At 36.3% G+C, this 22784-nt stretch overlaps 1 protein-coding gene across 2 annotated transcripts; it reads left to right on the top strand.

Annotated features, from left to right (window-relative positions):
* The first annotated feature begins 6805 nt into the window (after positions 1-6805).
* Positions 6806-19216, top strand: LOC149555029 (protein CELLULOSE SYNTHASE INTERACTIVE 1-like). 2 transcript variants are annotated; one of them, XM_089829053.1, is made up of 7 exons: positions 6806-7092; positions 8846-8949; positions 9726-12789; positions 13191-15735; positions 17347-17798; positions 17994-18110; positions 18222-19216. In XM_089829053.1, exons 1-7 carry the CDS (start codon positions 7042-7044, stop codon positions 18363-18365), a joined length of 6477 nt encoding a protein of 2158 aa, XP_089685179.1. In that variant the 5' UTR covers positions 6806-7041; the 3' UTR covers positions 18366-19216. The 2 variants fall into 2 exon arrangements, with proteins under 2 accessions (XP_089685179.1, XP_089685178.1); XM_089829052.1 differs by having other exon boundaries at positions 13185-15735.
* The last annotated feature ends 3568 nt before the right edge of the window (positions 19217-22784 follow it).

The following is a 22784-nucleotide window of genomic DNA, read 5'->3' as shown; positions in this document are numbered from 1 at the left end:
AATCAAATTCTTACATGGAGAAGTTTCCATTGCTTCCTTGTTTGCCACCTTATTCTTTTGGGCTTGATCCTGATTAGTTCATGGCATCTTCATCACTCAAGGACATGGTAACATGTCATCATACTTTAGAGACTTTGTACTACATATGGATTCCCCTTCCATCTTCCTATCCATAGTGGGAAGCATTCTTGCACTTGTATTTGGTTTGTCTTCTTCCTAAGGGGAGAAATGTTGTTTTTAGGCATTGGATTATCTTTTGTCTCCAAGCACTTTCCATACTTGCAAGGCATCATTCATTATAGGAGGGATTTAATTCCTCCTTATATCCTTCCTATGGAAGGATATTCTATTGTATATGCATGATGTATGTCATAATAGGGGGGTCTTGATTACTCAATGCATGCATCTTTCTTTATTTTTTCATCTCTCGTTTTGGAGGGGTGGGAGGTTCCCATGTAGTTTTCTCACTTTCTCTACTTTATGAGAGATTGTATTGCACATATTTTTGCATTTTCAATTTGTACATGGGTACCTAATATGGCCTAGTAGCCAACACCCATCTTGCATTATCATCTAGCTATTACGATCTTAAGTGCATTCCCCTGATTTGCACTTAAGGGTGGTGTTGGTGTAAATACTTATTTACTTTTTATACTTTACTTAAATTTACTTAGGTTAATGCATTTTCATATTAGTTATCATGTAGACACCTAGGAGTTTGTATATCCATATGAGTTGTCATGTAGACAACACAATAATTGCACATTATTGGAGCACATGTTGTCTCACACCTCCCTTTCTACGATACACATTTTTATTCTTACCTCTCATTGTTCCATGTACTTCCATGCACAATGGAGGATAATCCACCTTTGGTGGCCTTTGGTGGACATGTTCTTAGTTGTTATGCTTATCACTTGTATAACTCCTAGTTATCTTGCATTGCCTATATATTGAGACACATCTACATGTATAGAATTTGATTAGCTATCATCATTTGATTAATATTGAATCATTCATTTGATCATATCATTTTGTCTCTCTTTTGCTATCAACTAAGGTTCTAGATCTTGGATTTTAATTCTTTGTCTTAGGCAAATTCTTACATGGTATCAAGGCTTGAGGCAGATTCTTACACCCATAGGCTCACTACTACAACAAATGAGTTATCTTATTAGGAGCATACAATTACCCTTTATGAGGTTTCATCCTATTAGGAGTGATTTGAACCATGTTGGAAGTACAAAATATCTATCAAGATCTACCTTGTTGGAGGATTTAAAACACTCTTTTAAGAGCTTACCCTATTAGGGGATTTACAACTATAATTTGTTAAGGTTCACCCAATTCAATGATTTATTTGAAGTGATTGCGAGGAAACAACTGAATCTTTGATATGGTTTTGACACTCCTTTCCTATCAAATCCAATTCACTCTCTGCTCTTTTGTAATTGATCTCTACTTTGTTCTTCTCTATAACTTGATCACAACCTTAGAACTTCATAAAGCTTCCTACTTTTCTTTACTAAAAAACCTTCTTAAGAATTGTTTTTTTAGGCACAACTTTTGCCTATTTATCTTGACCATTTGTTCAAACCTTAAGCTTCCCACTCAATCTCCTTAATAATTTCACATATCTCGATGTCTTAATATGATTTATCCTGACCACATTGACCTTGAATAATATCTTTTATGTCCATTACTTAAGATAGTTAGAACATATTATCTTTCTCAATACACCACTTAAATATTTCCTTCTATTGATCCAATGATCCAATTGATCTCAACTTAATTTCTCATAACCTTCACTGTTGATTCCCACATCATCCAATAGGATTACTCACACAATACATTTCAATGATCTTGAATCTTCAAACTACCTTCAAGTGTTCTTCCTTTGCTGGACATATGGAATATTCAAACTCTTTACTCCAGTCAACCAATTAGGTCATGGTCATAACTATTCAATGGGATAATCACTTGGATTTTGTATGCGTGATCACATCTCTTGATTTCTCTTCTACCTCGATCACTACAAAGGTTCTCTATATATTGTCAACTACTTTGTTGTAGTCACTAATTATAGGCTTATTCATTGATCATATCTTGTCTTTGTTTTACCTTCAAAAACATGTGCTTGTTTTATCTTTTCTACCATAGTTGCCATAGTTTCCATTAATGACAACTAAACATATGGAACATGTAATTTCCATATCATCACATCATAATGCCAACAATATTCTCACCCATAATAGATTCCACACAAGACACGACCATAATGTCAAAATCTCATACCCATTTTTCATATACACAATGTTCACTAAACATCCATGGGCCTTGATTGAAAATGTCATCCTCATCGTCTTCTCTCTCAAATTCAATTTTAAAACTGATTTTCCATAAAATTAACTTCTTTGGTTTCATCCCACGTTGATATGACCCATTCTCTACTTTCCTCCCTTCTAAGTTTCAACCCCATAATTCTTTGAATCACAATCAATCATTGATGTGCATAAATGTCTTTATCAATGATATTTGAACAATCAACTTCACATATATTTTGAGGGCATCCATGATTATTGGGCATTACCCTTGATTCGCTCTACAACTTCCTCATTTGCCTTGCCATTTTTAATACAATTCTAAGATTACACAACTTGTGTATATTCATTTTATAATTAATAATATTATTCTATTTTTTCTCATAAGATAATTTAAAAAATATATAAATATAACATACCATTTAGATTAATTTGTTTGTCTTGCACAACAAAAAAATATATTAAACAAAAACAATAAGAAATACAAAAAATAATCATAAAAATTACCAATTCAATCATATATATATATATATATATATATAGATAAAAGAATAAAAAACTTGATTAAAAACATATAATGAGTTCTTAAATAATATGAAATATGAAATTATATTTTAATGCAAAATTTAAAAATAGAAATGATGCCAACTATATAAAACCACAACTCATGTAATAGCAAATAAATTTTAGCAAAAACGACTCCATTGAAAACATTAAATTACCAATAAAAAACTTTCCAAGTCACCATGAATTTACCAAATCAAAACTTTCATAACCACCATCAAAATTACCAAATCAAACTTTCATAATCAAAATCTTAAGTACTAAACTCATAAAACCTAATAATAAAACCCATTCACAAATATTAGGAAGGAACTTTTTAACATTTAAAATAATAATAGAATTGAGCTATTTTAAAATGGGACGATTGGAGAAGAAATAATAATTAATATGAATACTAAATTGATCTCATTGGAAGATGCATGTCACTTTCCTAAGAATTACGTACCAACGTACCAACGGAAAAGCGCTATGCAAGTCTTGAGGAAGAAGCATCCACGACAATGGAAATCTATAAATTTATATCGTAATATAAATCTATTTTATATAAAAGTTCGTGAATTCTTTTTAAGACAAAGTATAATCAGTTTGTGGTTTGAAAAACAGGGTTGAGATATTTTTGAAGTTTATGACGACAAAAAAAGTATGATAACTTTTAAGAATATATACTTTTGGATTATTTCTTCAATTCAACTTGAAGAAAAGAATTTATATGGGAATATTAAAATAAAGAGCTTTGTTGACTATATTTAATAAAAATGTAAACATTGTATTATGTGTATTTTCTAAGATGAAGAAAATTATGTGAATGTACATTTTGAAACGAAAAGTAGTGTTGACAATTCTTAAGTTAGTAGATGCTTTGTCGAGTTATCTTTTTATAAATAAAGCTACATATATTTGATCCTAATAATGAATAAGATCTTGTAGAGAATGATAATTTTCTTTAAAGAAGTAAAACCTACCACAAATTTTATGATTCTCTAGACATCTAAATACAAAAATTAAATTGCATGTAACCTTTTTGTAAGACCATCCCAAATACAAAGAGTGAATTGCATGCAATATCTCTATAGGACCATTCTTAATGCAACAAAAAACAATTTACATTGTACTCCTTTAGAAGACTAGCTCACATATAGAGAATAAATAACATCAATAAATCACATGATCATCCTTAACACCTCCTACTTATCTATATGCACACTCATGACCATCCTAGGTTAGGAAAGGAAACTAAGGCTTGCAATAGATTTGAAGTTGAAAAGGAGAATTTGATTACACGCATTCATACTAAGAGTAGTGTTGATAATTTTCATGATTGCATATGCTTTGTTGAATCATTTATCTATAGATAGAGCTACATATCTTTGATCCTAATAATGAACAAGATCTTGTATAGAGCCATACTTTTCTTTGAAGACGTTAAATCTACCACAAATTTAATAATTCATTGTACACCTATATACAAAAATGAATTGTATGTATTCTCTTTGTGAGACCATTTTAAATAGAAAGAGTGAATTGCATGCACTATCTTCATAGGGACCATCCTTAATACAAAAATAAAATAAAATCATATAACCCTTTAGAGGGTCACCTTCAATATAGAGAATAAATGAGATGAATAAATCATATGCACCTTCTTAACCATCCTAGACAGTTGAAGTTGAAGAAAATTAAATGAATATGAGCCTTGAGACTAAGAGCAGTATTGATAACCCTTAAGATTGTAATTGCTTTGTTGAGTTATTTCTCTATAAATATAGCTACATATCTTTGATTCATAATGAATAAGATCTTGTAGAAAGCCATCATCTTCTTTGAAGAGATAGTAAAACCTAACACAAATTTATGATACATTAGACACCTATATAGAAATAATAATTGTACACATTATTGTTGTAGGACCATCCTAAATACAAAGAGTCAATTTCATTGACCTATTTATAGGACCATCCTTAATGCAAAAATAAATGACATAATATAGCCCTTTAGAAGACCACCTTAAAAGATAAGAATACATGACATGATTAAATTCTATGCACCCTCACATGATCATCATTAATAAATCTAAATGAGCACTAAGACTAAAAGTAGTATTGACAATTGTTAAGATTGTAGATGTTCTCTTGAGTAATCTCTCTATAAATAAAACTACACATCTTTGATCCTTGTAATGAATAAGGTCTTATAGAGATCCATAATCTTTTTTGAAGAGACAGTAGACGTACCATACTCTTATGATACATTAGACACCTAAATACAAAGAATAAATTGCACACATCCCCTCTATAAGACCATTGTAAATAAAAAGAGTAAATTGCATGTACCTTATCTCCAAAACCATTCTTAATACAAAAAATAGTTCACTTGAGTTCTCCCTATAGAGGACCGCTCTAATACAAATAATAAATGACATGATTAAATTACATGTACCCTCCTAACCATCCTAGACTAGGAAGGGAAACTATATCTTATAATAGAATCTAAATAAGAGCATCGAGACTAAGATTAAGAGGAGTGTTGACAACTCCTAAGATTGCAAATGCTCTCTCAAGTCATCTCTTTGTAAATAGAGTTACACATCTTTGATTCCAATAATGAATAAGATTTTCTAAAGAGCAATAATTTTCTTGCAAGAGACATACAGAGTAAAATTTCCCACTCATTTTATAATATGGTAGACATTTAAATACATACCTAAATTGCATGTATCCTTTCCATAAGACCACACTCAATAAAAGAGTAAACTACATGTGCCCTCCTTGTATAATCATCCTTAATACAAATAATATATGACACCATCCCTTCAAAATACCACCTTAAATATAAAAAATAAACGACGTGAGTAAGTTGTGTGTACCCTTGTGACCATCCCACATTAAGAAGGGAAAGTAAACTTAATAATAGATTTGAAGTTGAAGAAAATAATTCTAAATACAAGCATTGAGACTAGGTGTAGTGTTGAGAACTTTGAGTACTACAAATGCTATCTTGAGTAATCTCTATTAATAGAGTCACACACATCTTTGATCCTCATAATGAGTAAGAGTTTCTAGAGAGACATAATTTTCTTCAAATCAGACATGTATATTAAAACTTAACACGTATTTTTATGATATTGTGAAAATCATGCATACTCTCTTTGAGGGAATTCTTTATACAAAACTAGACATCTTTAATCATCTCTTTATATAGAACTACACATCTTGAATCACCTATAAACAAAGCTACATATTTGTGATCCTCATATTGAGTAAGTGTTACCAAAGCACAACCTACTCCATAAATTATAATACTCAAGTCATCTTTATAAATAGAACTACCCATCTTTAATGAATGAGAGTTTCTAAAAAGATTTACCTTTCTAACAAGAGACATATATAGTAAAAGAATAATATCACACATTATATACTTCTTTGATAATTACAAATGCTCTATTCAATCGTCTTGTATAGCTAGCACTACACATCTTTACTCCTCATTATGTTTTGTAAGACCACCTTAAATAGCAAGAATAAATAACATCAACAATAAATTACATATACCTTCACAACCATCCTGGTAACAAAGGAAATTGTAGTACCCAACTAAATTGCAGTACATCTTTGCTTTGTAGGACCATCTGAACTCCAAGGCACAAATTACATGCACCCTCTTTGTAGGACCGTTGTAAACAGAAAAGGGGCATCATAGGACCACTACCTTAAAGAAGAGAGTTATTCTGTCCTAATGTGACCTCATGCCTGTCACGCAGTGGTTAAAAAAGTATTAATGAATCTGCGCCCTCCATGTGACCGCTGCGTTCAGAGCATTTACCAATTAGTTGTTGTGCTTAACTAACTAAGAGTGGTGTGAGATCTGCATGCTTTCTCCTTTCTTTTTTGGCCCTATTAAACACTTGAAACAACTGAGTAATCATATGGAAGAATAATAATAATACAATGGGGAAATTTATGATTTGTATATCTCTTTGGTCATTTTTTTAATAGCTCTGTCATGGCTGCTTTGTTCTCTGAGTAGGCATTAAGACCGGGAGCTAAGAATAGACGTTTACGTTGCACAGTTAACCAATCGGTCTGGAAGTCGACTCCCCTCAACTGTGGGGGGCAGTAATGATCAGAATAATGAGCTGCGCCTGCTGCTACTTTTGGTCATGGCCGGTGCATCACCCCTGCGTCGTTTGCAGTCGGTGACAAATTCAAAGGTGTGATTTTCAGCTTTTCTTTTTTTGGCTCTTTAGATTTCTTTAGCTTTTGGTTTCCATACGTCTTTTGCGAAAATGTAAGATTTTCTTTTGTGTGAAATTCGCAAGCATTTGTCTCCTTTGCGAGATTATGTGAAATGTTTTGAGGTAAATCTGAATAGTGAGTTTCAGTGAGAAAAACCAGTTGCATGCTGTGGAGAGATTTGGAGTGTAAACATGATTGTCTGACTAAAATACATGTCTAGCGCTCGGTTACTGTAAGGTCGAGGATGGGAATGGATAAGTTTTTGTTATGAATTGTTTCTGGCGATTCTGTTTTTCTAGTCAGGGTCATTCAGCTTTATTTTGACATTCCAACCCTCAGGCAAATGAAAAATACACCGGAGAAGAATTATAGTAGAGTCGTCCAGGCCGTGATGTTGTAAGAGTCTTGGATCAATTCAGAATGGAAAATGAAAAGCAGGAAAGAGAAGGAAGTATTAAAGATGTTTTACAGGTACGTGCAGAGAAAAGAAGAAAGTATTTTAGAAAGAGGATTTGTGTGTTCTGATGGCGGAGCTTTTCCTATTGCTTTTCTAACCCCATTAGAGACTTTAGTTACTTTTTGCAGCGTTTGTTAGAGAAGGCTAACTTGTGGTATGGTGTCTCACTTGAAGCTAAGATCTACACACAAATACAAAACAAGATTACGGCATCAGCACAAGGAATATGCAATGATTTTGAGATTTCTGTAGTTGTTCTGTACATTGGTACTAGATTCCAAAAGAACAAGGTGGTGGGAGGAGGGTTCCAATATGGGCTTCTAAATTCACTAAACCATAATAAAAGTAGAGAGTTTTGCAGTGAAGCACGGGGACAGATAACAAAAGAGACGGAAAGAATGCAGTAATTTTGTGGCTTTCTTGTAGATGTAAATTGTTTAAGGGTAACATCTATATTCATGGGAAACATGGTGACCGGGAAATATGCTCCTGAGACCGGTATGAGGGTATCTAAACAATAAAACAGGAGGAAACGTAAAAGCCATCAAAAGTAAGGTCTGGAGGTCTTAGCAAGGTCTATCACCATAGGTGTAAGCCATGATACTTAGTTGACCATGATTCATGATGTCCTTTTCAGAGTAATTAGATTGCCCGGCCAAGGAGCATCACACATAAACATTCAATTTTGTCAGAAATTGGCTCCTGTTAATCATTCGGTTTTTTTTTGAAGTCTTCACCTTCTATTGTGTTTTTGCTTTGGTACCAACAGCTCAATTTCCTTCAGAATTGCACTCCAACAGTGAGTTTGGTCCCATTACAATGCCGTAGAATTTGAATTAAAACCACTATGATGAAAATAGCGTCTTATGAACAGTTTTAGTTGGCCCTTTACACTTGAATTTTTCAGTAATATTATCTCAGGGCAATTTAAGTTCCCAGGTCTTTCAATTCTGCACATCCTTATAAAAAATACCTGTGCACATCTTGTCTTTTCTCTATAAGAACGATTACAATCTTTTGGTGTGTTTATCAATAAACTCTTTCTTTTAATGCAGACTATCTTCTGGACTTTCAGATTATGCATTGCAGTCTGTATTCTATATAATTTGTCCTTAGAACTTGTGGTTTACAAAAATCAATTCAATATAAATGCACTATATCCTACATATTTCACTCATTAATTTTCAATTTCAGGCAAGCTTTATAGTAAATGGGTGAAATTTGGAGTCCTTTTTGTATTGCTAAATTTCTTATTTATGTACTCCGACCAGATATTGTCTGGGAAACAGGAAAAATCTCGTTCATCAATGAGGGCTCTGAAATCTCCAGAGTTTGAGGCGCAAGCAACACGTTCACCATTACATTCTAGGACAAGGTAACTCTGAAATCTTTGTTAGAAGATCTCATCAAACCCGAGTTACATGCTTTATATTCTGCAGCATCACCTTATATTCTGTAGCATCAATATCGCCCTTATGTCAATACGAGTGCTAATAAGTCAATTAATTATTTTTCCCTTCAAACCATAATTTCAATGAACTTTTGAGGTGTAGCTCTATGAATTAATTTCTGCTATTAATAATAGCTCTTTGATATCCGTTTGCTAATATTCCTATGAATGCATAAGAAATAACTATTCCTAACATTTCTTTCTTGATGTTCTTTGCTTTCCCCAGTTAAATTTAGGTTTCTATAACAAGTTGTAGTTGAGCTTGTAGAAAGAAGTCATAAACAACTGCAGTTATAGGAAACATTCTATTCAATTTCTTTAATGGTAGAATTCACTCTCTTGGATACTGTGGCTTTGTTAGGTCTCTCAGTTTAGGACAAGTCTTTTTTGGCAGCTACCTATTAGTTATGCATCTTTGGACAAGTCTGCTAGATGTAATTGTTTTGTGCTTGCAACAGGAAAATATTCACTCACTGGTCATAAATGATGAAATACCAGAGGCCTTGATGTGATTTGAACATATCATTTTTTATCATAGGAAATTTTGAGAGGAAATAGTGGTCTGACTGGAAACTATTTGATCAGTTTAAAATAAAGGAATACCCGAAGACGTTAAATTTAACTTTTCAGATTTTACTCTCATTTTTTTTTAATCTTTGATTTAATGAAAATTATTTTGATTTTTGGAAATTATTTCCCAGAGATTTGAATGGAGTAGAAGGGATGGGAGAGCCAGATGGTATATGGGCATCTATTGCTCAATTTATTGAGCATTTCCAGGCACACACATCTACATCAATCGAAAAAGAGCTGGCAACAAAAGAACTGTTGGATCTTGCTAAGTCTGGAAAGGATGCGAAAAGTGCAATAGGTTCTCATGCACAGGCAATACCTTTACTTGTTACACTTCTTAGGTCTGGAACTACCGTTGCAAAGGCCAATGCAGCTTTAACCCTTGCGGTTCTGTGTGATGAGGAAGAGTTAAGAGTGAAAGTGTTGCTGGGAGGATGTATACCTCCTTTACTTGGACTGCTAAGGTCTGGGTCTGCAGAAGCCAAGAAAGCAGCAGCAAAGGCAATATATGCAGTATCACATGGTGGTGTAGCAGCAGAGCACATTGGTATGAAGATATTTATGACTGAGGGTGTTATTCCTAGTCTGTGGGAGCAGCTTCATCCCAGGCAGAAGCAGGAAAAAGTAGTCAGTGACCATCTTACTGGAGCATTAAGAAATCTGTGCAATAATACACAAAGCTTCTTGAAAGCAACGCTGGAGGCAGGTGGAGTGGATATTCTTGTAAGGCTTCTAACTTCTGAGAGTGCGCTTGCTCAGTCAAATGCATCCTCTCTCTTGGCTAGTCTGATGTTGGCTTCTGAAACTTGTTGTACCAAGGTTCTTAATTCTGGTGCTATTCAGCATCTTCTGAAGCTTGTAGGTACTGAAAATGCAATCTCAGCCCGTGCGGAGGCAGCCGGTGCATTACGAGCTCTTTCATCCAAACTTAAAAGTGCAAAGAAAGCTATGGTAGATGCAGGTAGTGTTCCCATTTTGATCAGTGCAGTTGTTGCTCCTTCAAAAGAGTTTATGCAAGGGCACTCTGCTCAAGCCTTGCAAGAGAATGCAATGGGTGCGTTAGCTAACATTTCAGGTGGAATGTCTGCTATTGTGCTTAGCCTTGGAGAAAATATCGAGACATTTCGATCTGACAGTCAAGTGGCTGACATTCTTGGTGCTGTGGCCTATGCATTGATGGTGTTTAATGAGAAGTCGGATGCTGCAGGATCACTTGATACGGTGAAAATAGAGAGACTATTAGTTAAACAACTCAGACCACGCATATCTCAGTTGGTGCAGGAGCGTGCAATTGAAGCTTTAGCTAGTCTCTATGGAAATGCTCATTTGTCTGTTGGTTTGATTAATGCAGAGGCAAAGAAATTACTTGTTGGATTGGTAACTATGGCGGGGCCCGAGGTGCAAGATGATCTTATACACTTACTAAGAAGCCTATGTTCTGCTGATTTAGATCTTTGGCATTCACTTAGGGGACGAGAGGGAATTCAAATCTTGATCTCTTTTCTTGGCCTATCTACTGAGCAACAACAAGAACATTCCGTGGCTTTGCTTTCTATATTAACAGCAGTAGTTGATGAAAGCAAGTGGGCAATTACGGCTGCAGGTGGAATACCTCCACTTGTCCAGCTGCTTGAAACTGGCTCCAGAAAAGCAAAAGAAGATGCTGCAATTATTCTTGGAAATTTATGTGCTCAGAGTGAAGAAATCCGTGCTTGTGTTGAAAGTGCAGATGCTGTTCCAGCCCTCCTGTGGCTGTTGAGAAATGCTAGTTCCAAAGGACAGGAAATCGCTGCTAATACACTCAAACATCTTATTAGGGATGCAAATGCTGCCACTGTCAACCAGTTGGTGGCTTTACTCTTGGGAAATCAACCAGAGTCAAAAGTCCATGTGATAGCAACTTTGGGTTGCTTACTTTCATTGGCATCTCATGAAGAACTTGTGCAGAAAGGATGTGCTGCAAACAAAGGTCTCCAATCATTAGTTCAGTTGCTTAGTTCTTTAAATGAAGAAACTAAAGAGGCTGCTGCATCTGTTCTTGCTGATATTTTTGTTGCGAGAAAAGATCTTTGTGAAAATCTTGGTATTTTAGACATTATTGATCCTTTAATTAGGTTATTAAATATGGAAACTGAATACATTGCCATGCAGTCAGCTCGAGCACTTGCAGCACTTTTTTCTGCCATTCGTAGTAACAAGCATGTGGCTAAGGTCGCTGGAAGTGCAGTTACACCATTGACTCAACTTGCAAAGTCTCCAAGCATTTCTGCTGCAGAAATGGCAATAAATGCATTGGCTAGTCTTTTCTTAGATGTCAGGTTTGCCGAACAAGCTATAATAGAGGATGTCATTCCATCACTGACAAGAGTCCTGAAGGATGGTACAAAAGTGGGACAGGAACATGCAGCAGGTGCACTTGCCCAATTACTGACTCATGTGCCAGTTGATGATGTGCTTGCTGAGACTATTCACCATTGTGGCACTGTTATCTCTCTTATAGGCTTTTTAGCTTCTGCAAAGTTGGAGGATGTGATCTCATCAGATGCTTTGGAAGCACTTGCCATAATGGCTAGAGCCAAACAAGGTGGAACTTGTAGTATTCCTCCATGGGCAGTACTTGCCGAATTACCATCCAGCTTGGAGCCATTGGTGAAATGCTTGGCCATTGGACTTCCCCCAGTTCAAGAAAAGGCAATTGAAGTTCTTTCAAGATTATGTAGAGACCAGCCTGTAGTTCTTGGAGATTTATTGGCAGGAACATTTAGATGTGTTAATGCCTTGGCAGGTCGGATCATTCATTCTGATAACTTAGAAGTGAAAGTTGGAGGCACTGCTCTTCTCATTTGTGCTGCCAAAGAACATAGGCAGAGAACATTAGCTGCCCTTAATGAATCTGGATGCTTTATTCAACTTATTTGCTCTCTTGTGCATATGCTGAAACAGGCAACAGAAATTAATTATTTAAGGATAAATAAAGTTAACAATGTGTATGAAAATCAAGGAAGGTATTTTGAAGGAGGAGATGCATTCTCAATGGATGATCGAGCATCCATTTTGGGAGGAACAGTTGCCCTATGGTTGCTATCAATAATTGCTTCTTATGACGATGAATCTAAAGTTGTCATTATGGAAGCGGGTGCAATTGAAGTGCTAATTGAAAAACTCACAGACTTTTCTCCAAATTCATTACAAGTATGATCTATGCTTCTACTGAGCTTATTTTTGTTTAATAGTGATTTACTTCAGTCTATTTGTTGTGCCTAGTTGTTTCTTCCTGCCTGTGTGTGTTTAAATCCTTAGTTGAGATTGGTTGGCCTTATACCATTACTGTTCAAATGTTCTTTTCTCTTCTGTGGTAAGTTGGCATTCATTTTGCATTATTTAATTTTCCTTTTAGTTTGTTGTTCCTGGATTATATACTCAAATCAAGCTCACTGTTTTCTGTCTTTCTTCAATCAGAATCTTGTTTTCTGTGTTATTGTCTATCATGTTCTAGTATAACTTAAAGTTTCTATATGCTAGTAAATTTGTTAACAGAAAACATTGCTATGACCTATGATTTGGAAATAAGTGAAATTTCTTGTTAGTTTCAGATGGAGCTGGAGGATGGTGGTGGGACGTGGGTTAGTGCATTGCTGTTAGCTATTCTGTTCCAACATAGAGATGTTATTCAAGCTGGTGCTACTATGCGTGCAATTCCATCTCTTGCCAATTTACTGAGGTCTGATGAAGCAATTGATAGGTATTTTGCTGCTCAAGCATTGGCTAGCCTTGTCTGCAATGGCAGCAGGGGAACACTTCTTGCAGTTGCAAATTCAGGAGCAGCAGGAGGTCTGATATCACTGCTTGGTTGTGTAGATTTGAACATATCAACACTTGATGCTCTATCCGAAGAATTTTCTCTTGTGCACAATCCTGTTCAGGTTGTTCTTGAACGACTTTTTAGAGTGGATGACATTAGGGTGGGTGCCACTGCACGTAAATCTATACCTTCTTTAGTTGAGTTGCTTAAGCCTATGCCAGATCGGCCTGGTGCATCTGCACTTGCTCTAGCACTGTTGACTGAGATTGCACAAGCCAATGATGCAAACAAAGTGACCATGGCTGAGGCAGGAGCTTTAGATGCCTTAGCAAAATATCTATCTTTGGGACCTCAGGACGTAACAGAAGAGGCTGCCACAAATTTGGTGAGAATCCTATTTAGTAGTCCTGATCTCCGGCTCTATGATTCTGCAATAGGGACTGTCGCCCAGCTTATAGCAGTTCTACAAGTGGGTTCAAGGGGAGCCCGATACAATGCAGCCAGGGCTCTGCAAGGCCTTTTTGAATCAGAGAATATGAAAAATGCTGATATGGCAAGACAAGCAATAAAACCATTGGTTGAAATGCTTAGTGTGGGATCTGAGAAAGAGCAACAAGCTGCAATTGGTGCACTTATCAAGCTATCATATCAAAGTCCTTCAAAGGCTTTAGCTATTGCTGATGCTGAAGTCAATCCTGTAGAAAGTTTATACAGAATTTTGACATCGCCTTGTTCCTTAGAGCTAAAGGAAGATGCTGCATTGCTCTGCAGTATTTTATTTGCAAACTCCAGAGTGCGGGCAACATCTGCAGCTTCCAGTTGTATTCAGCCCCTTGTAGAACTTCTTACAATAGATTCTAATCCAATTCAGGAAGCTAGTGCCCGTGCCCTTGATAGTCTGTTGGATGATGAGCAACAGGCAGAGGTTGTTGCAGCATATGGCACTGTGTGTCCACTTGTAGGACTGGTTGGTGGAACAAATTATCCGTTGCTTGAGGCAGCAATAAGTGCCCTTGTAAAGTTGGGAAAGGACCGTCCCCCATGCAAGATTGATATGGTCAAAGCTGGGGTGATCAATAATGTTCTTGAAATTCTCCCTGATTCACCAGATTCTCTATGTTCTTTGATTGCAGAATTATTATGCATCTTGACAAACAATAGCAGCATTGCAAAGAGTGCAGCTGGTGCAATAGTGGTAGAGCCTTTGTTTCAATGTTTGACCCGCCCGGAATTAAGCACATGGGGCCAGCATAGGGCATTGCAAGCACTTGTAAATATCTTGGAGAAGCCTCAATCTCTTCCTAAGCTGCGAGTCACCCCTAGGTTGGCTATTGAGCCATTACTTGTATTTCTTGAATCACCTTCCCATTCTGTAAAGCAACTCGGGGCTGAATTACTTTCACATCTTGTTGCTCAAGAGTATTTTCAGCGAGATATTACAACACAGCAAGCTGTAGTGCCACTTGTACAGCTAGCACGGCTTGGAATTCCAAACTTACAGGAGAAAGCAATAAAGGCACTTGAAAGTGCTTCTGTGAGTTGGCCAAATTCCATTGCAGATGCTGGTGGCATTATTGAGCTTTCAAAGGTTATTTTGCAAGTTGATCCACAGCCACCACCTGCATTGTGGGAATCAGCTGCCTTGGTACTTTCAAATGTCTTGTGCTTTAGTTCCCAATACTATTTGAAAGTACCGCTTGCAGTTCTTGTGAAACTGCTACGATCAAGTAGTCAGCAGACTGTTGTAGTATCTCTTAGTGCATTGCTTGTTCTAGAAAGAGATGATGCATCCAGTGCTGAGCTGATGGCAGAGTGTGGTGCAGTGGAAGCCCTTTTGGAACTTTTAAGGTCTCATCAGAGTGAAGAATCAGCAGCCGGGCTACTGGAAGCTTTGTTCAACAATAGTAAAGTACGAGACATGAAAGTATCTAAATATGCTATTGCTCCTCTGTCACAGTATCTTCTTGATCCACAGACCCAAGCCCAGCCTGCCAGGTTATTGGCCACACTTGCTTTAGGTGATATTTTCCAGAGTGATGGCCTTGCCAGAACAACTGATGCAGTGTCAGCTTGCCGTGCATTAGTTAGCCTGCTTGAGGATCAGCCAAATGAAGAAATGACAATGGTGGCAACATGTGCATTACAGAATTTAGTGATACACAGTAGGACAAATAGGCGTGCTGTTGCAGAAGCGGGGGGCATTCTGGTTGTGCAAGAGATTCTTAGCTCAAATAATTCGGAGATGGCTGGACAAGCAGCATTGCTCATCAAGTTTCTGTTTTCCAATCACACCCTTCAAGAATATGTGTCAAGTGAGCTTGTAAGGGCTTTGACAGGTAATGTATGTGATTGCAAGAATGTTAGGAGATGCCAATACTAGGTCTTATGTGTTTCTTAGACTTAATCTTTTTACTTTCTGAAGTTCTTACTTTACTGATTTTTGGTATCGTACAGTGGTGATTTCCTTTATCTTATGAGCTGTTATTTAGCTTGCATTTGTTTCATAGCATTTAAATGTGTCTGTTCTGGTTTTCTGCAAAGTTCTCTGTTCTTTTTTTCATTTGACAATTTATCACAATGATTTGTTGCATTTCTTCTACTTTGCAGTTGCTTGCTGTTTGTTATTGTGTTTTCTTTCTTGGGCCTGTATTTCTGTACGAGTACTAATGGCTTCTTTCTGTCTAAGGTTTCATTAGTAGGACTATAACATATGCATTCTTTGCAATTTTCTGCTTTATGAACTTTTTATGCAGTAATGGGTTTGATATAATCCTCCATGAAAAAAAATTCAGTTGTATACATAATCTACGAAATTTTAGCCGCTGGTTTGTCACGTGTTCATTTCTTGCAGTGGAAGGGTTGCTTTGCCCCATTACTTCATTTTATGTGATTTGCAATTTCAGTCTGAAGCAGATATTTAGTGGGTTTAGGATGTTCTGTGGGAGTCTAATTTTTTAGCTGAGGAGAGCATGCTGATGTGTACTGAAACACTTAGATTTCGTAAAAGGCCATGAACCCATGGCCATAATTTTCAGTTGATACTGCTGAAAACAATTAGGAGAAATTAACAGTAACATGATCTGACGAACAGGAACTTCCAGCTCACTATTACAAATTTTAGAATATCCTTTATGATCTGTTGCAAAATTCCGAGAGATAATTGATTACATGGAGACAAACATTTGGCAAATATGTTCCTGAATGGATATGAGTAGTAGTTGCTACAAGCTGTGAGGCCTCCTTTCATGGGGCTTCTCTTTCATGCTGAAAAAACAAGTGCTTTGGATTTTAAGTTAAAGACCTGAATCTAATGTTTTACTGCTTGACATGTTCAATGGGATCCCCATGCAGGGAAGATCAGAGCAGTAACCCCTGATTGTGTCTAGACTTTACTTTCTTATTTTAGGAGGACCTTAAGTTCATGTTCACCGTCCCAAAATTAATTCAGTTCAAACTTACATCGTTCAGAACACTGCATTGCATAAAGCAGGTTGTATTAATGACATGTCAAAAGTTTATTTGCTGAATAAATAATAGTGACTCATGTTTGCGATAAATGTACCAGTATATTTCTTCATGTTAGCTTCAAATCCTTAAGTGCATAGGATGAAGTCATCTCTTTACACTTACCTTGCTCTTTTTCTGTGTGTTGAGTGTAACATTGTTTATACGAGAGGGCCAAGTCAAAATCTAGTTAAGGTAGATTGATCCCTTTTGAATAATGTTCAAATTCTACCTTAATTCAGGAGTTCTTTATTCACCGAGTGCCCAAAATTATTAGTCGATCGTAATGAAATTTTGTAAACTTAGCCACAAATTTTGTAGTGTTCCAGACGTTTGCACATTTGATATCTGTTAAGTAGCATTTAATTTTTGTAATTGAGTGGATTTTCTTTTGAATTTAAGTATTGTATAAAACAAAGTTGGTCTTTTTGTTGTTGTCGCAGGTGCTTTAGAGAAAGAGTTTTGGGCCACTGCAACTATCAATGAAGAAATTGTGAAGGCTATCTACACCCTTTTTAGTAACTTTTCAAGGCTTCGGGGAAGTGAAGCAGCTACTCTCTGTATTCCACATCTGGTCGGTGCACTTAAGGCTGGAACAGAACCAGCGCAGGAGGCAGCACTTGATGCATTATGTTTGCTGAAGGATTCATGGCCATCTATTCCTGCTGAATCTGGCAGAGCACAAGCAATGGTTGCAGCAGAGGCCATTCCTGTATTACAACTATTAATTCGGTCGAGTCCTCATTTTCAGGAGAAAGCAGACAGCTTGTTACAGTGTTTACCAGGTAGCTTGACAGTTACCATTAAACGTGGATATAACTTGAAGCAGTCTATAGGAAACACCAATGCATTCTGTAAATTGACACTTGGTAACGGTCCTCCACGGCAAACCAAAGTGAGTTGTAGGGATTTTTCAAAATTTTGTATTTGGTTTTAAGATGGGATGCATATATGATTAGTGCTATTTGCCAATGCTCCACTCATGGTGAACATGAATACCACAATGCTTTGGAGAATGTGATTTTAGAGGAACAATTTTGTAAGTTCTCAATATTGAACATTGTTTTATTTGGTTGATGAAAATGCACAGGTTATAAGTCGCAGCATTTCTCCAGAATGGAAGCAAAGTTTTGCGTGGGCCTTTGATATGCCTCCCAAGGGTCAGAAACTGCAAATATCCTGTAAGACCAAGAACACCTTTGGAAAAGTAAGTTGCCTAATGTATCGCATTAAAGTTTGCTTCAACCTTATTTTTTAAAGGTAATCTGAAAGCATTTGTAGCTGGTTAGATTCTCACTGCAATATTTTATTTTTTCAGGGTTCTTTGGGAAAAGTAACCATACAGATAGATAAAGTTGTTATGCTTGGAACAATCAGTGGGCAGTATAAACTTGTTCCTGATGCTAAGCGTGATGGTACATCTCGAACACTGGAAATAGAATTTCAGTGGTCTAACAGGTGATGGCATGAACATGCCCAATGCAAGCTTTTGTAATTACTTTAATCTCTTGGCTTCCAAGTGCTGCTTGAGGTAACTTCCAATCTAAAGATAATTTGCTGTCACTGGAGGTGGTATTTACTGTTTAAGTTACCAGTATAAAGCATGCCACATCAGGGCCCGTGACATGTCCAGCTTTAAGGCAATTAATGGCATCATCCCATTTTGGACATCACTCATATAAAGTTTGTTCAGTTTTGTGAGCGGTAATTATGTCGCTCCTGAGTTTAGTTTGTTAATATTTTAAGGTTGCAAAGGCATCCTATATTATTAATTATCTTGCTCAAAGCAAGTTCCATGTACAGTGCCCTTAAAGAAATTCTTTTTTTGCATAAGGAGCCATTTTGTTTCAAATTACAGAGCTATGGTTTCGATTTAGAAGCAGAAATGTTTCTGATGTATTATCATGATTTGCTCGATAGAGATGTGGGTTCCCAAGTTGAGAATGGTACATGTGGTGGTCTCCTTCAAAGGAACTTATTATATCAGAAGCAAAATGAAGGGTTGGGTCTCATTTACTCTTTCATAACGTCCAATGAATGAAGTTTTGTAATATTGGCAGAAATTCATCAGCCAAGCAGAGGAAGTCTGCAGCAAGAGTTTGCTGTTATTTGATGTCACAGTGCAAGTCCAATCCAGCATTGAAAACTTAGAACTTGAATGTATAGTTTAGTGCATATTATTATTTTTGGATCATGTGCTTGAGCATGTTAAGAACATTGTCCAGGGACAGATGATTCCGTATTTGATGCTATTATGCATGATAAAAATGTTTGCTTCTTTGTTTTTTAATTGAAAATGTTGTTTATAAGCAAGGATTATGTATTCAGAGCCCAGCCATAATCAGTAGAATTTATTTAAATCTTCTTCTCATGTTTATGCTGTTGTTGCGCTCAGTGTATGAACTTTCATGAATTGCATGGGGATGCATATGAAAGGCAAATCACACCATTCATTATGAAATCTTACTTCTTATCAAGGAAAATATCTGATCACAGTTCATCTCAGCGGTTGACAAACTACAAGAGGAATATTATGGATGGTAGTTTGAATGCATCAAGTTTACTGCCTGCACTGCAACTTCAGGATCTCAGGCACAAACTGTAACCAAAGCTGTCAAAGGATATTTGTTCTAACAAGCACTATTGTCACATTGCAAATTTCTTCACAATAACCATATGTTTTGAATCAACAGAAAACATGATTTATTGTTTATATCTTCTTTCAATTAAAAAAAAAACAATGATTTATTGGGCCTTCTATTTTTTGATGTGAGTTTTGTGACCACTTTCAATCATTGAGTTTTAACGTAGGGAAGTAGAAATCATGCAAATGTAGAAGCAACACATAATATTCCACCATATATTCATTGAAAATTCTATATTTAACAATTTCAAATCTAGACCTCAGTTATAATGAAGGGCCCATATTGATTTGCAATCAACTACCAAGATAATTCCAGGCAATTCTAATTAGGGTTTAGATATAAAACTGCAATGTAGATCAGGGGCTTATATAGAAAACATGATCCAAAATCCTGATATTTCAAGAAAGCTATGAAATCAATTTCATAAATTCAACACAAAACACAAATACAAACAAAACCTTTATTGATTTTGGGAATTGTAAACTGTAACCCTAGCGCTGAAATGAGGCATTGATCACTGTTACAAGAACCTTTGTTCAAATTTCTCTGCAAATATGGCAAAAATCTGGTCATATCTTTGCTTTTGACACTATTTGGAGTGAATCTGGAGCAAAACCAACAGATTAAACAAATGAAGAAAAGAAGGGAGGTGCAGTAAAAAATAGCAGGGAACACAAGTTCATGGTTTTTTTGTTTTTCCTTCTCCCGTGGTAATCCCAAGGAAATATTCAATCATGGAATCCTTGTTGATGCACGTATAGAGAAGGAAAATGTTGCCACCTGTGTTGATCATGACGAGAAATCCAACTTTGATGATTTTGTTGATTCTGTTGAGATTATTGAAGAGTGTTAAGGGAAACCTATCATTTTGTTTTACCTACAACAATTAGCTCTGAAGTTGAATTTTTTATGTGGGCCAAACTAAATTGGGAAAAATGGGAGATTGAAACCCTAAGACACCTTGGATAAGGATATGTGTCTTGTATGTTTAAATCTAAAGAGCATTCCCAATTTGTGCTACAATATGGCACATAGGTCATATGTGGGCAAATATGTTAAAAGCTTGGACATTCAACTTTCACATCAAAGGTCCCTCTAGTTCACATTATCCAATGAGGGTTGAATTGCCATACCTCAACCTAGCCTTCAAACCATTCCTGAAGTGGCTCAATTGGGGAGAGTAACTTGGTGCAAACATGACATTGATAAATTTCCAAGCCTTTTAAGTTCCATTGCTAAAGAACATTAGGCTTTTCAGGGTTTAGCCATTAGGGTCTGTTTGGTTGCTGGAAAACAATTTGAGAATTGGCATACCGAATCTTGGATTTGGGATTCTGGAACATGAAATCTAGATTACGGTTTTGGGAATTTAGTTTGGGACTATTGCATTCAACCATATCTTCTAGTGGAATAAATTCCAAGTTCACAATTTTGAACTCAACATTATTATTTTAAATGGCACATAAATTGTTTTATGAAAATTTGTATCCCCCACCCCTGCATCTCCACATCAACATAGACCCCTCCCTCCAACAAACACCAACAACTTTGTTCTTTTCGATCCCCAAAATAGTTCTCAAACTGAGTGGGAAAGCTTTGAAATTCCCACAAATCATTTGATGCCTGATATGAAGCTCCGGAAAGGGTTGAGAGTAACTGCCTAGAAGAGTTCAGTGGATCCAACACCTAGGCCTTTGTCTCTCCAATTGAATCCATCTCTACGAAAGACAAACTTTGTTCTCTTGTATAAAATGGTGCTTCTTATTACAGCTCGAGAGACTGGACTGGAAAATATTACTCCACTATGCGGCAAGTAGTATCTCATATGTACTTTGAGACGGAATTGGTAGATTTTTCTTTGACAAATATGTACTTAAGATATGATATTACACCAAAAGCTTGTTCGATGACAATGGTGAGGGCTGCAATGAATTTTAAGGGTGAGCTTACGCTTTACTTTTTGATTAATAATAGACGGAACCAAATTTATAAGTTGCATCAATCAAATTGCGGCATGCATGATATATGTGGGGTTTACAAAGTCTACTTCACCCAAGCCAATAGTCAGATGTGTAGCTATAGAATGGATGGTTATGAGCTAATAAATGCCTTCCCACCATGTAGATGGATTGTTGTCCTCCTCCATGTGAGGCTCTGATGTCCTCACAGAACCTACAAGTGGCTCAGTCGCTCTCTAACTTGTCATTTCCCTCTGCAGGCAATGTCACTCAATAGCCTTCTCCTCATTGCTATAGCGCAACTAAATCCTCATAGATCAATTTGTAAAAGCATCAATCAAAAGCAATAGAAGAGAGGTCGATCCACTTTATTTCAATAACAATAATGGCGATCAAGGTGGAGAGACTCAAAAATGGATTTAAAACACAATTAAATTACACTTTATTTGGAATCTTTATTTTGGAGAAATGGGATTTAAAGTGGGGATTCCAAATAACAACTATTTTGAGGGAATTCAGAATCTTCGTTTTGGGGGTCAAATGGGGATATCAAATCCACATTTCTCCAAATTCTAATTTTGCTTTTGCGCACCCAAACAATAGATTTGAAATTTTCAGGGATTGGGCATTCCAATTCTTGTCTAATTCCAACAACCAAACAAGGCCTTAGTTTGTTTGAACAATCCAAATGCATATTTGTATTGTTGTAAGGAAGGTCACTTGATTCACAATTGTCCTTTAAGAAAAAAAAAAGTTGTTCAACCCCGTCTAGTAATCAAAGTGTCCTCTACTAATTATGTTCACTCTTTGGCCATTGTCCATCTTTGTTGCTCTCCAACTCATTTTCTTAAGCACCTCTTTCCTCTTCTATCCGTAATGATTCTATTGTTGCTCATGGAGAGTCTAACTCTTCCTTTAAGGATGTTGTCATTGTTAGACTTGGTTTGTGACTGGCATTGATTGTCAAAGGTATCAAAAAATCCATACTGACACTCTAACGGCATCAAGAGTTGGGTTGCCCAAGCCCAATCGCTTCCCCAAAATAGAGACTCAATAATCCATACTACTCCTTTCAAGGGTTTGAATGACCCACAAGACAAAAACAATTTGCAAATACTTGGAAAGTATCCAACCGAGGATTGTGTCCTATTAGGCCTAATGTTCAATAGGACAATCCACACAACAACAATATCAAATGACTTGCATTCTTCAACCCAAAAACTCTTCCAAGTCTAGAATCTTCTTATACATGCTCCAAACAATGTTAATCAAGATCCA

Source organism: Cupressus sempervirens, chromosome 5, assembly GCF_028749045.1.
Source record: "Cupressus sempervirens isolate cs-2001-9-10 chromosome 5, ASM2874904v1, whole genome shotgun sequence".
NCBI lineage: Eukaryota > Viridiplantae > Streptophyta > Pinopsida > Cupressales > Cupressaceae > Cupressus > Cupressus sempervirens.
Note: the sequence above shows the minus strand (reverse complement) of the source record. Positions and strands in the feature narration are given on the sequence as shown.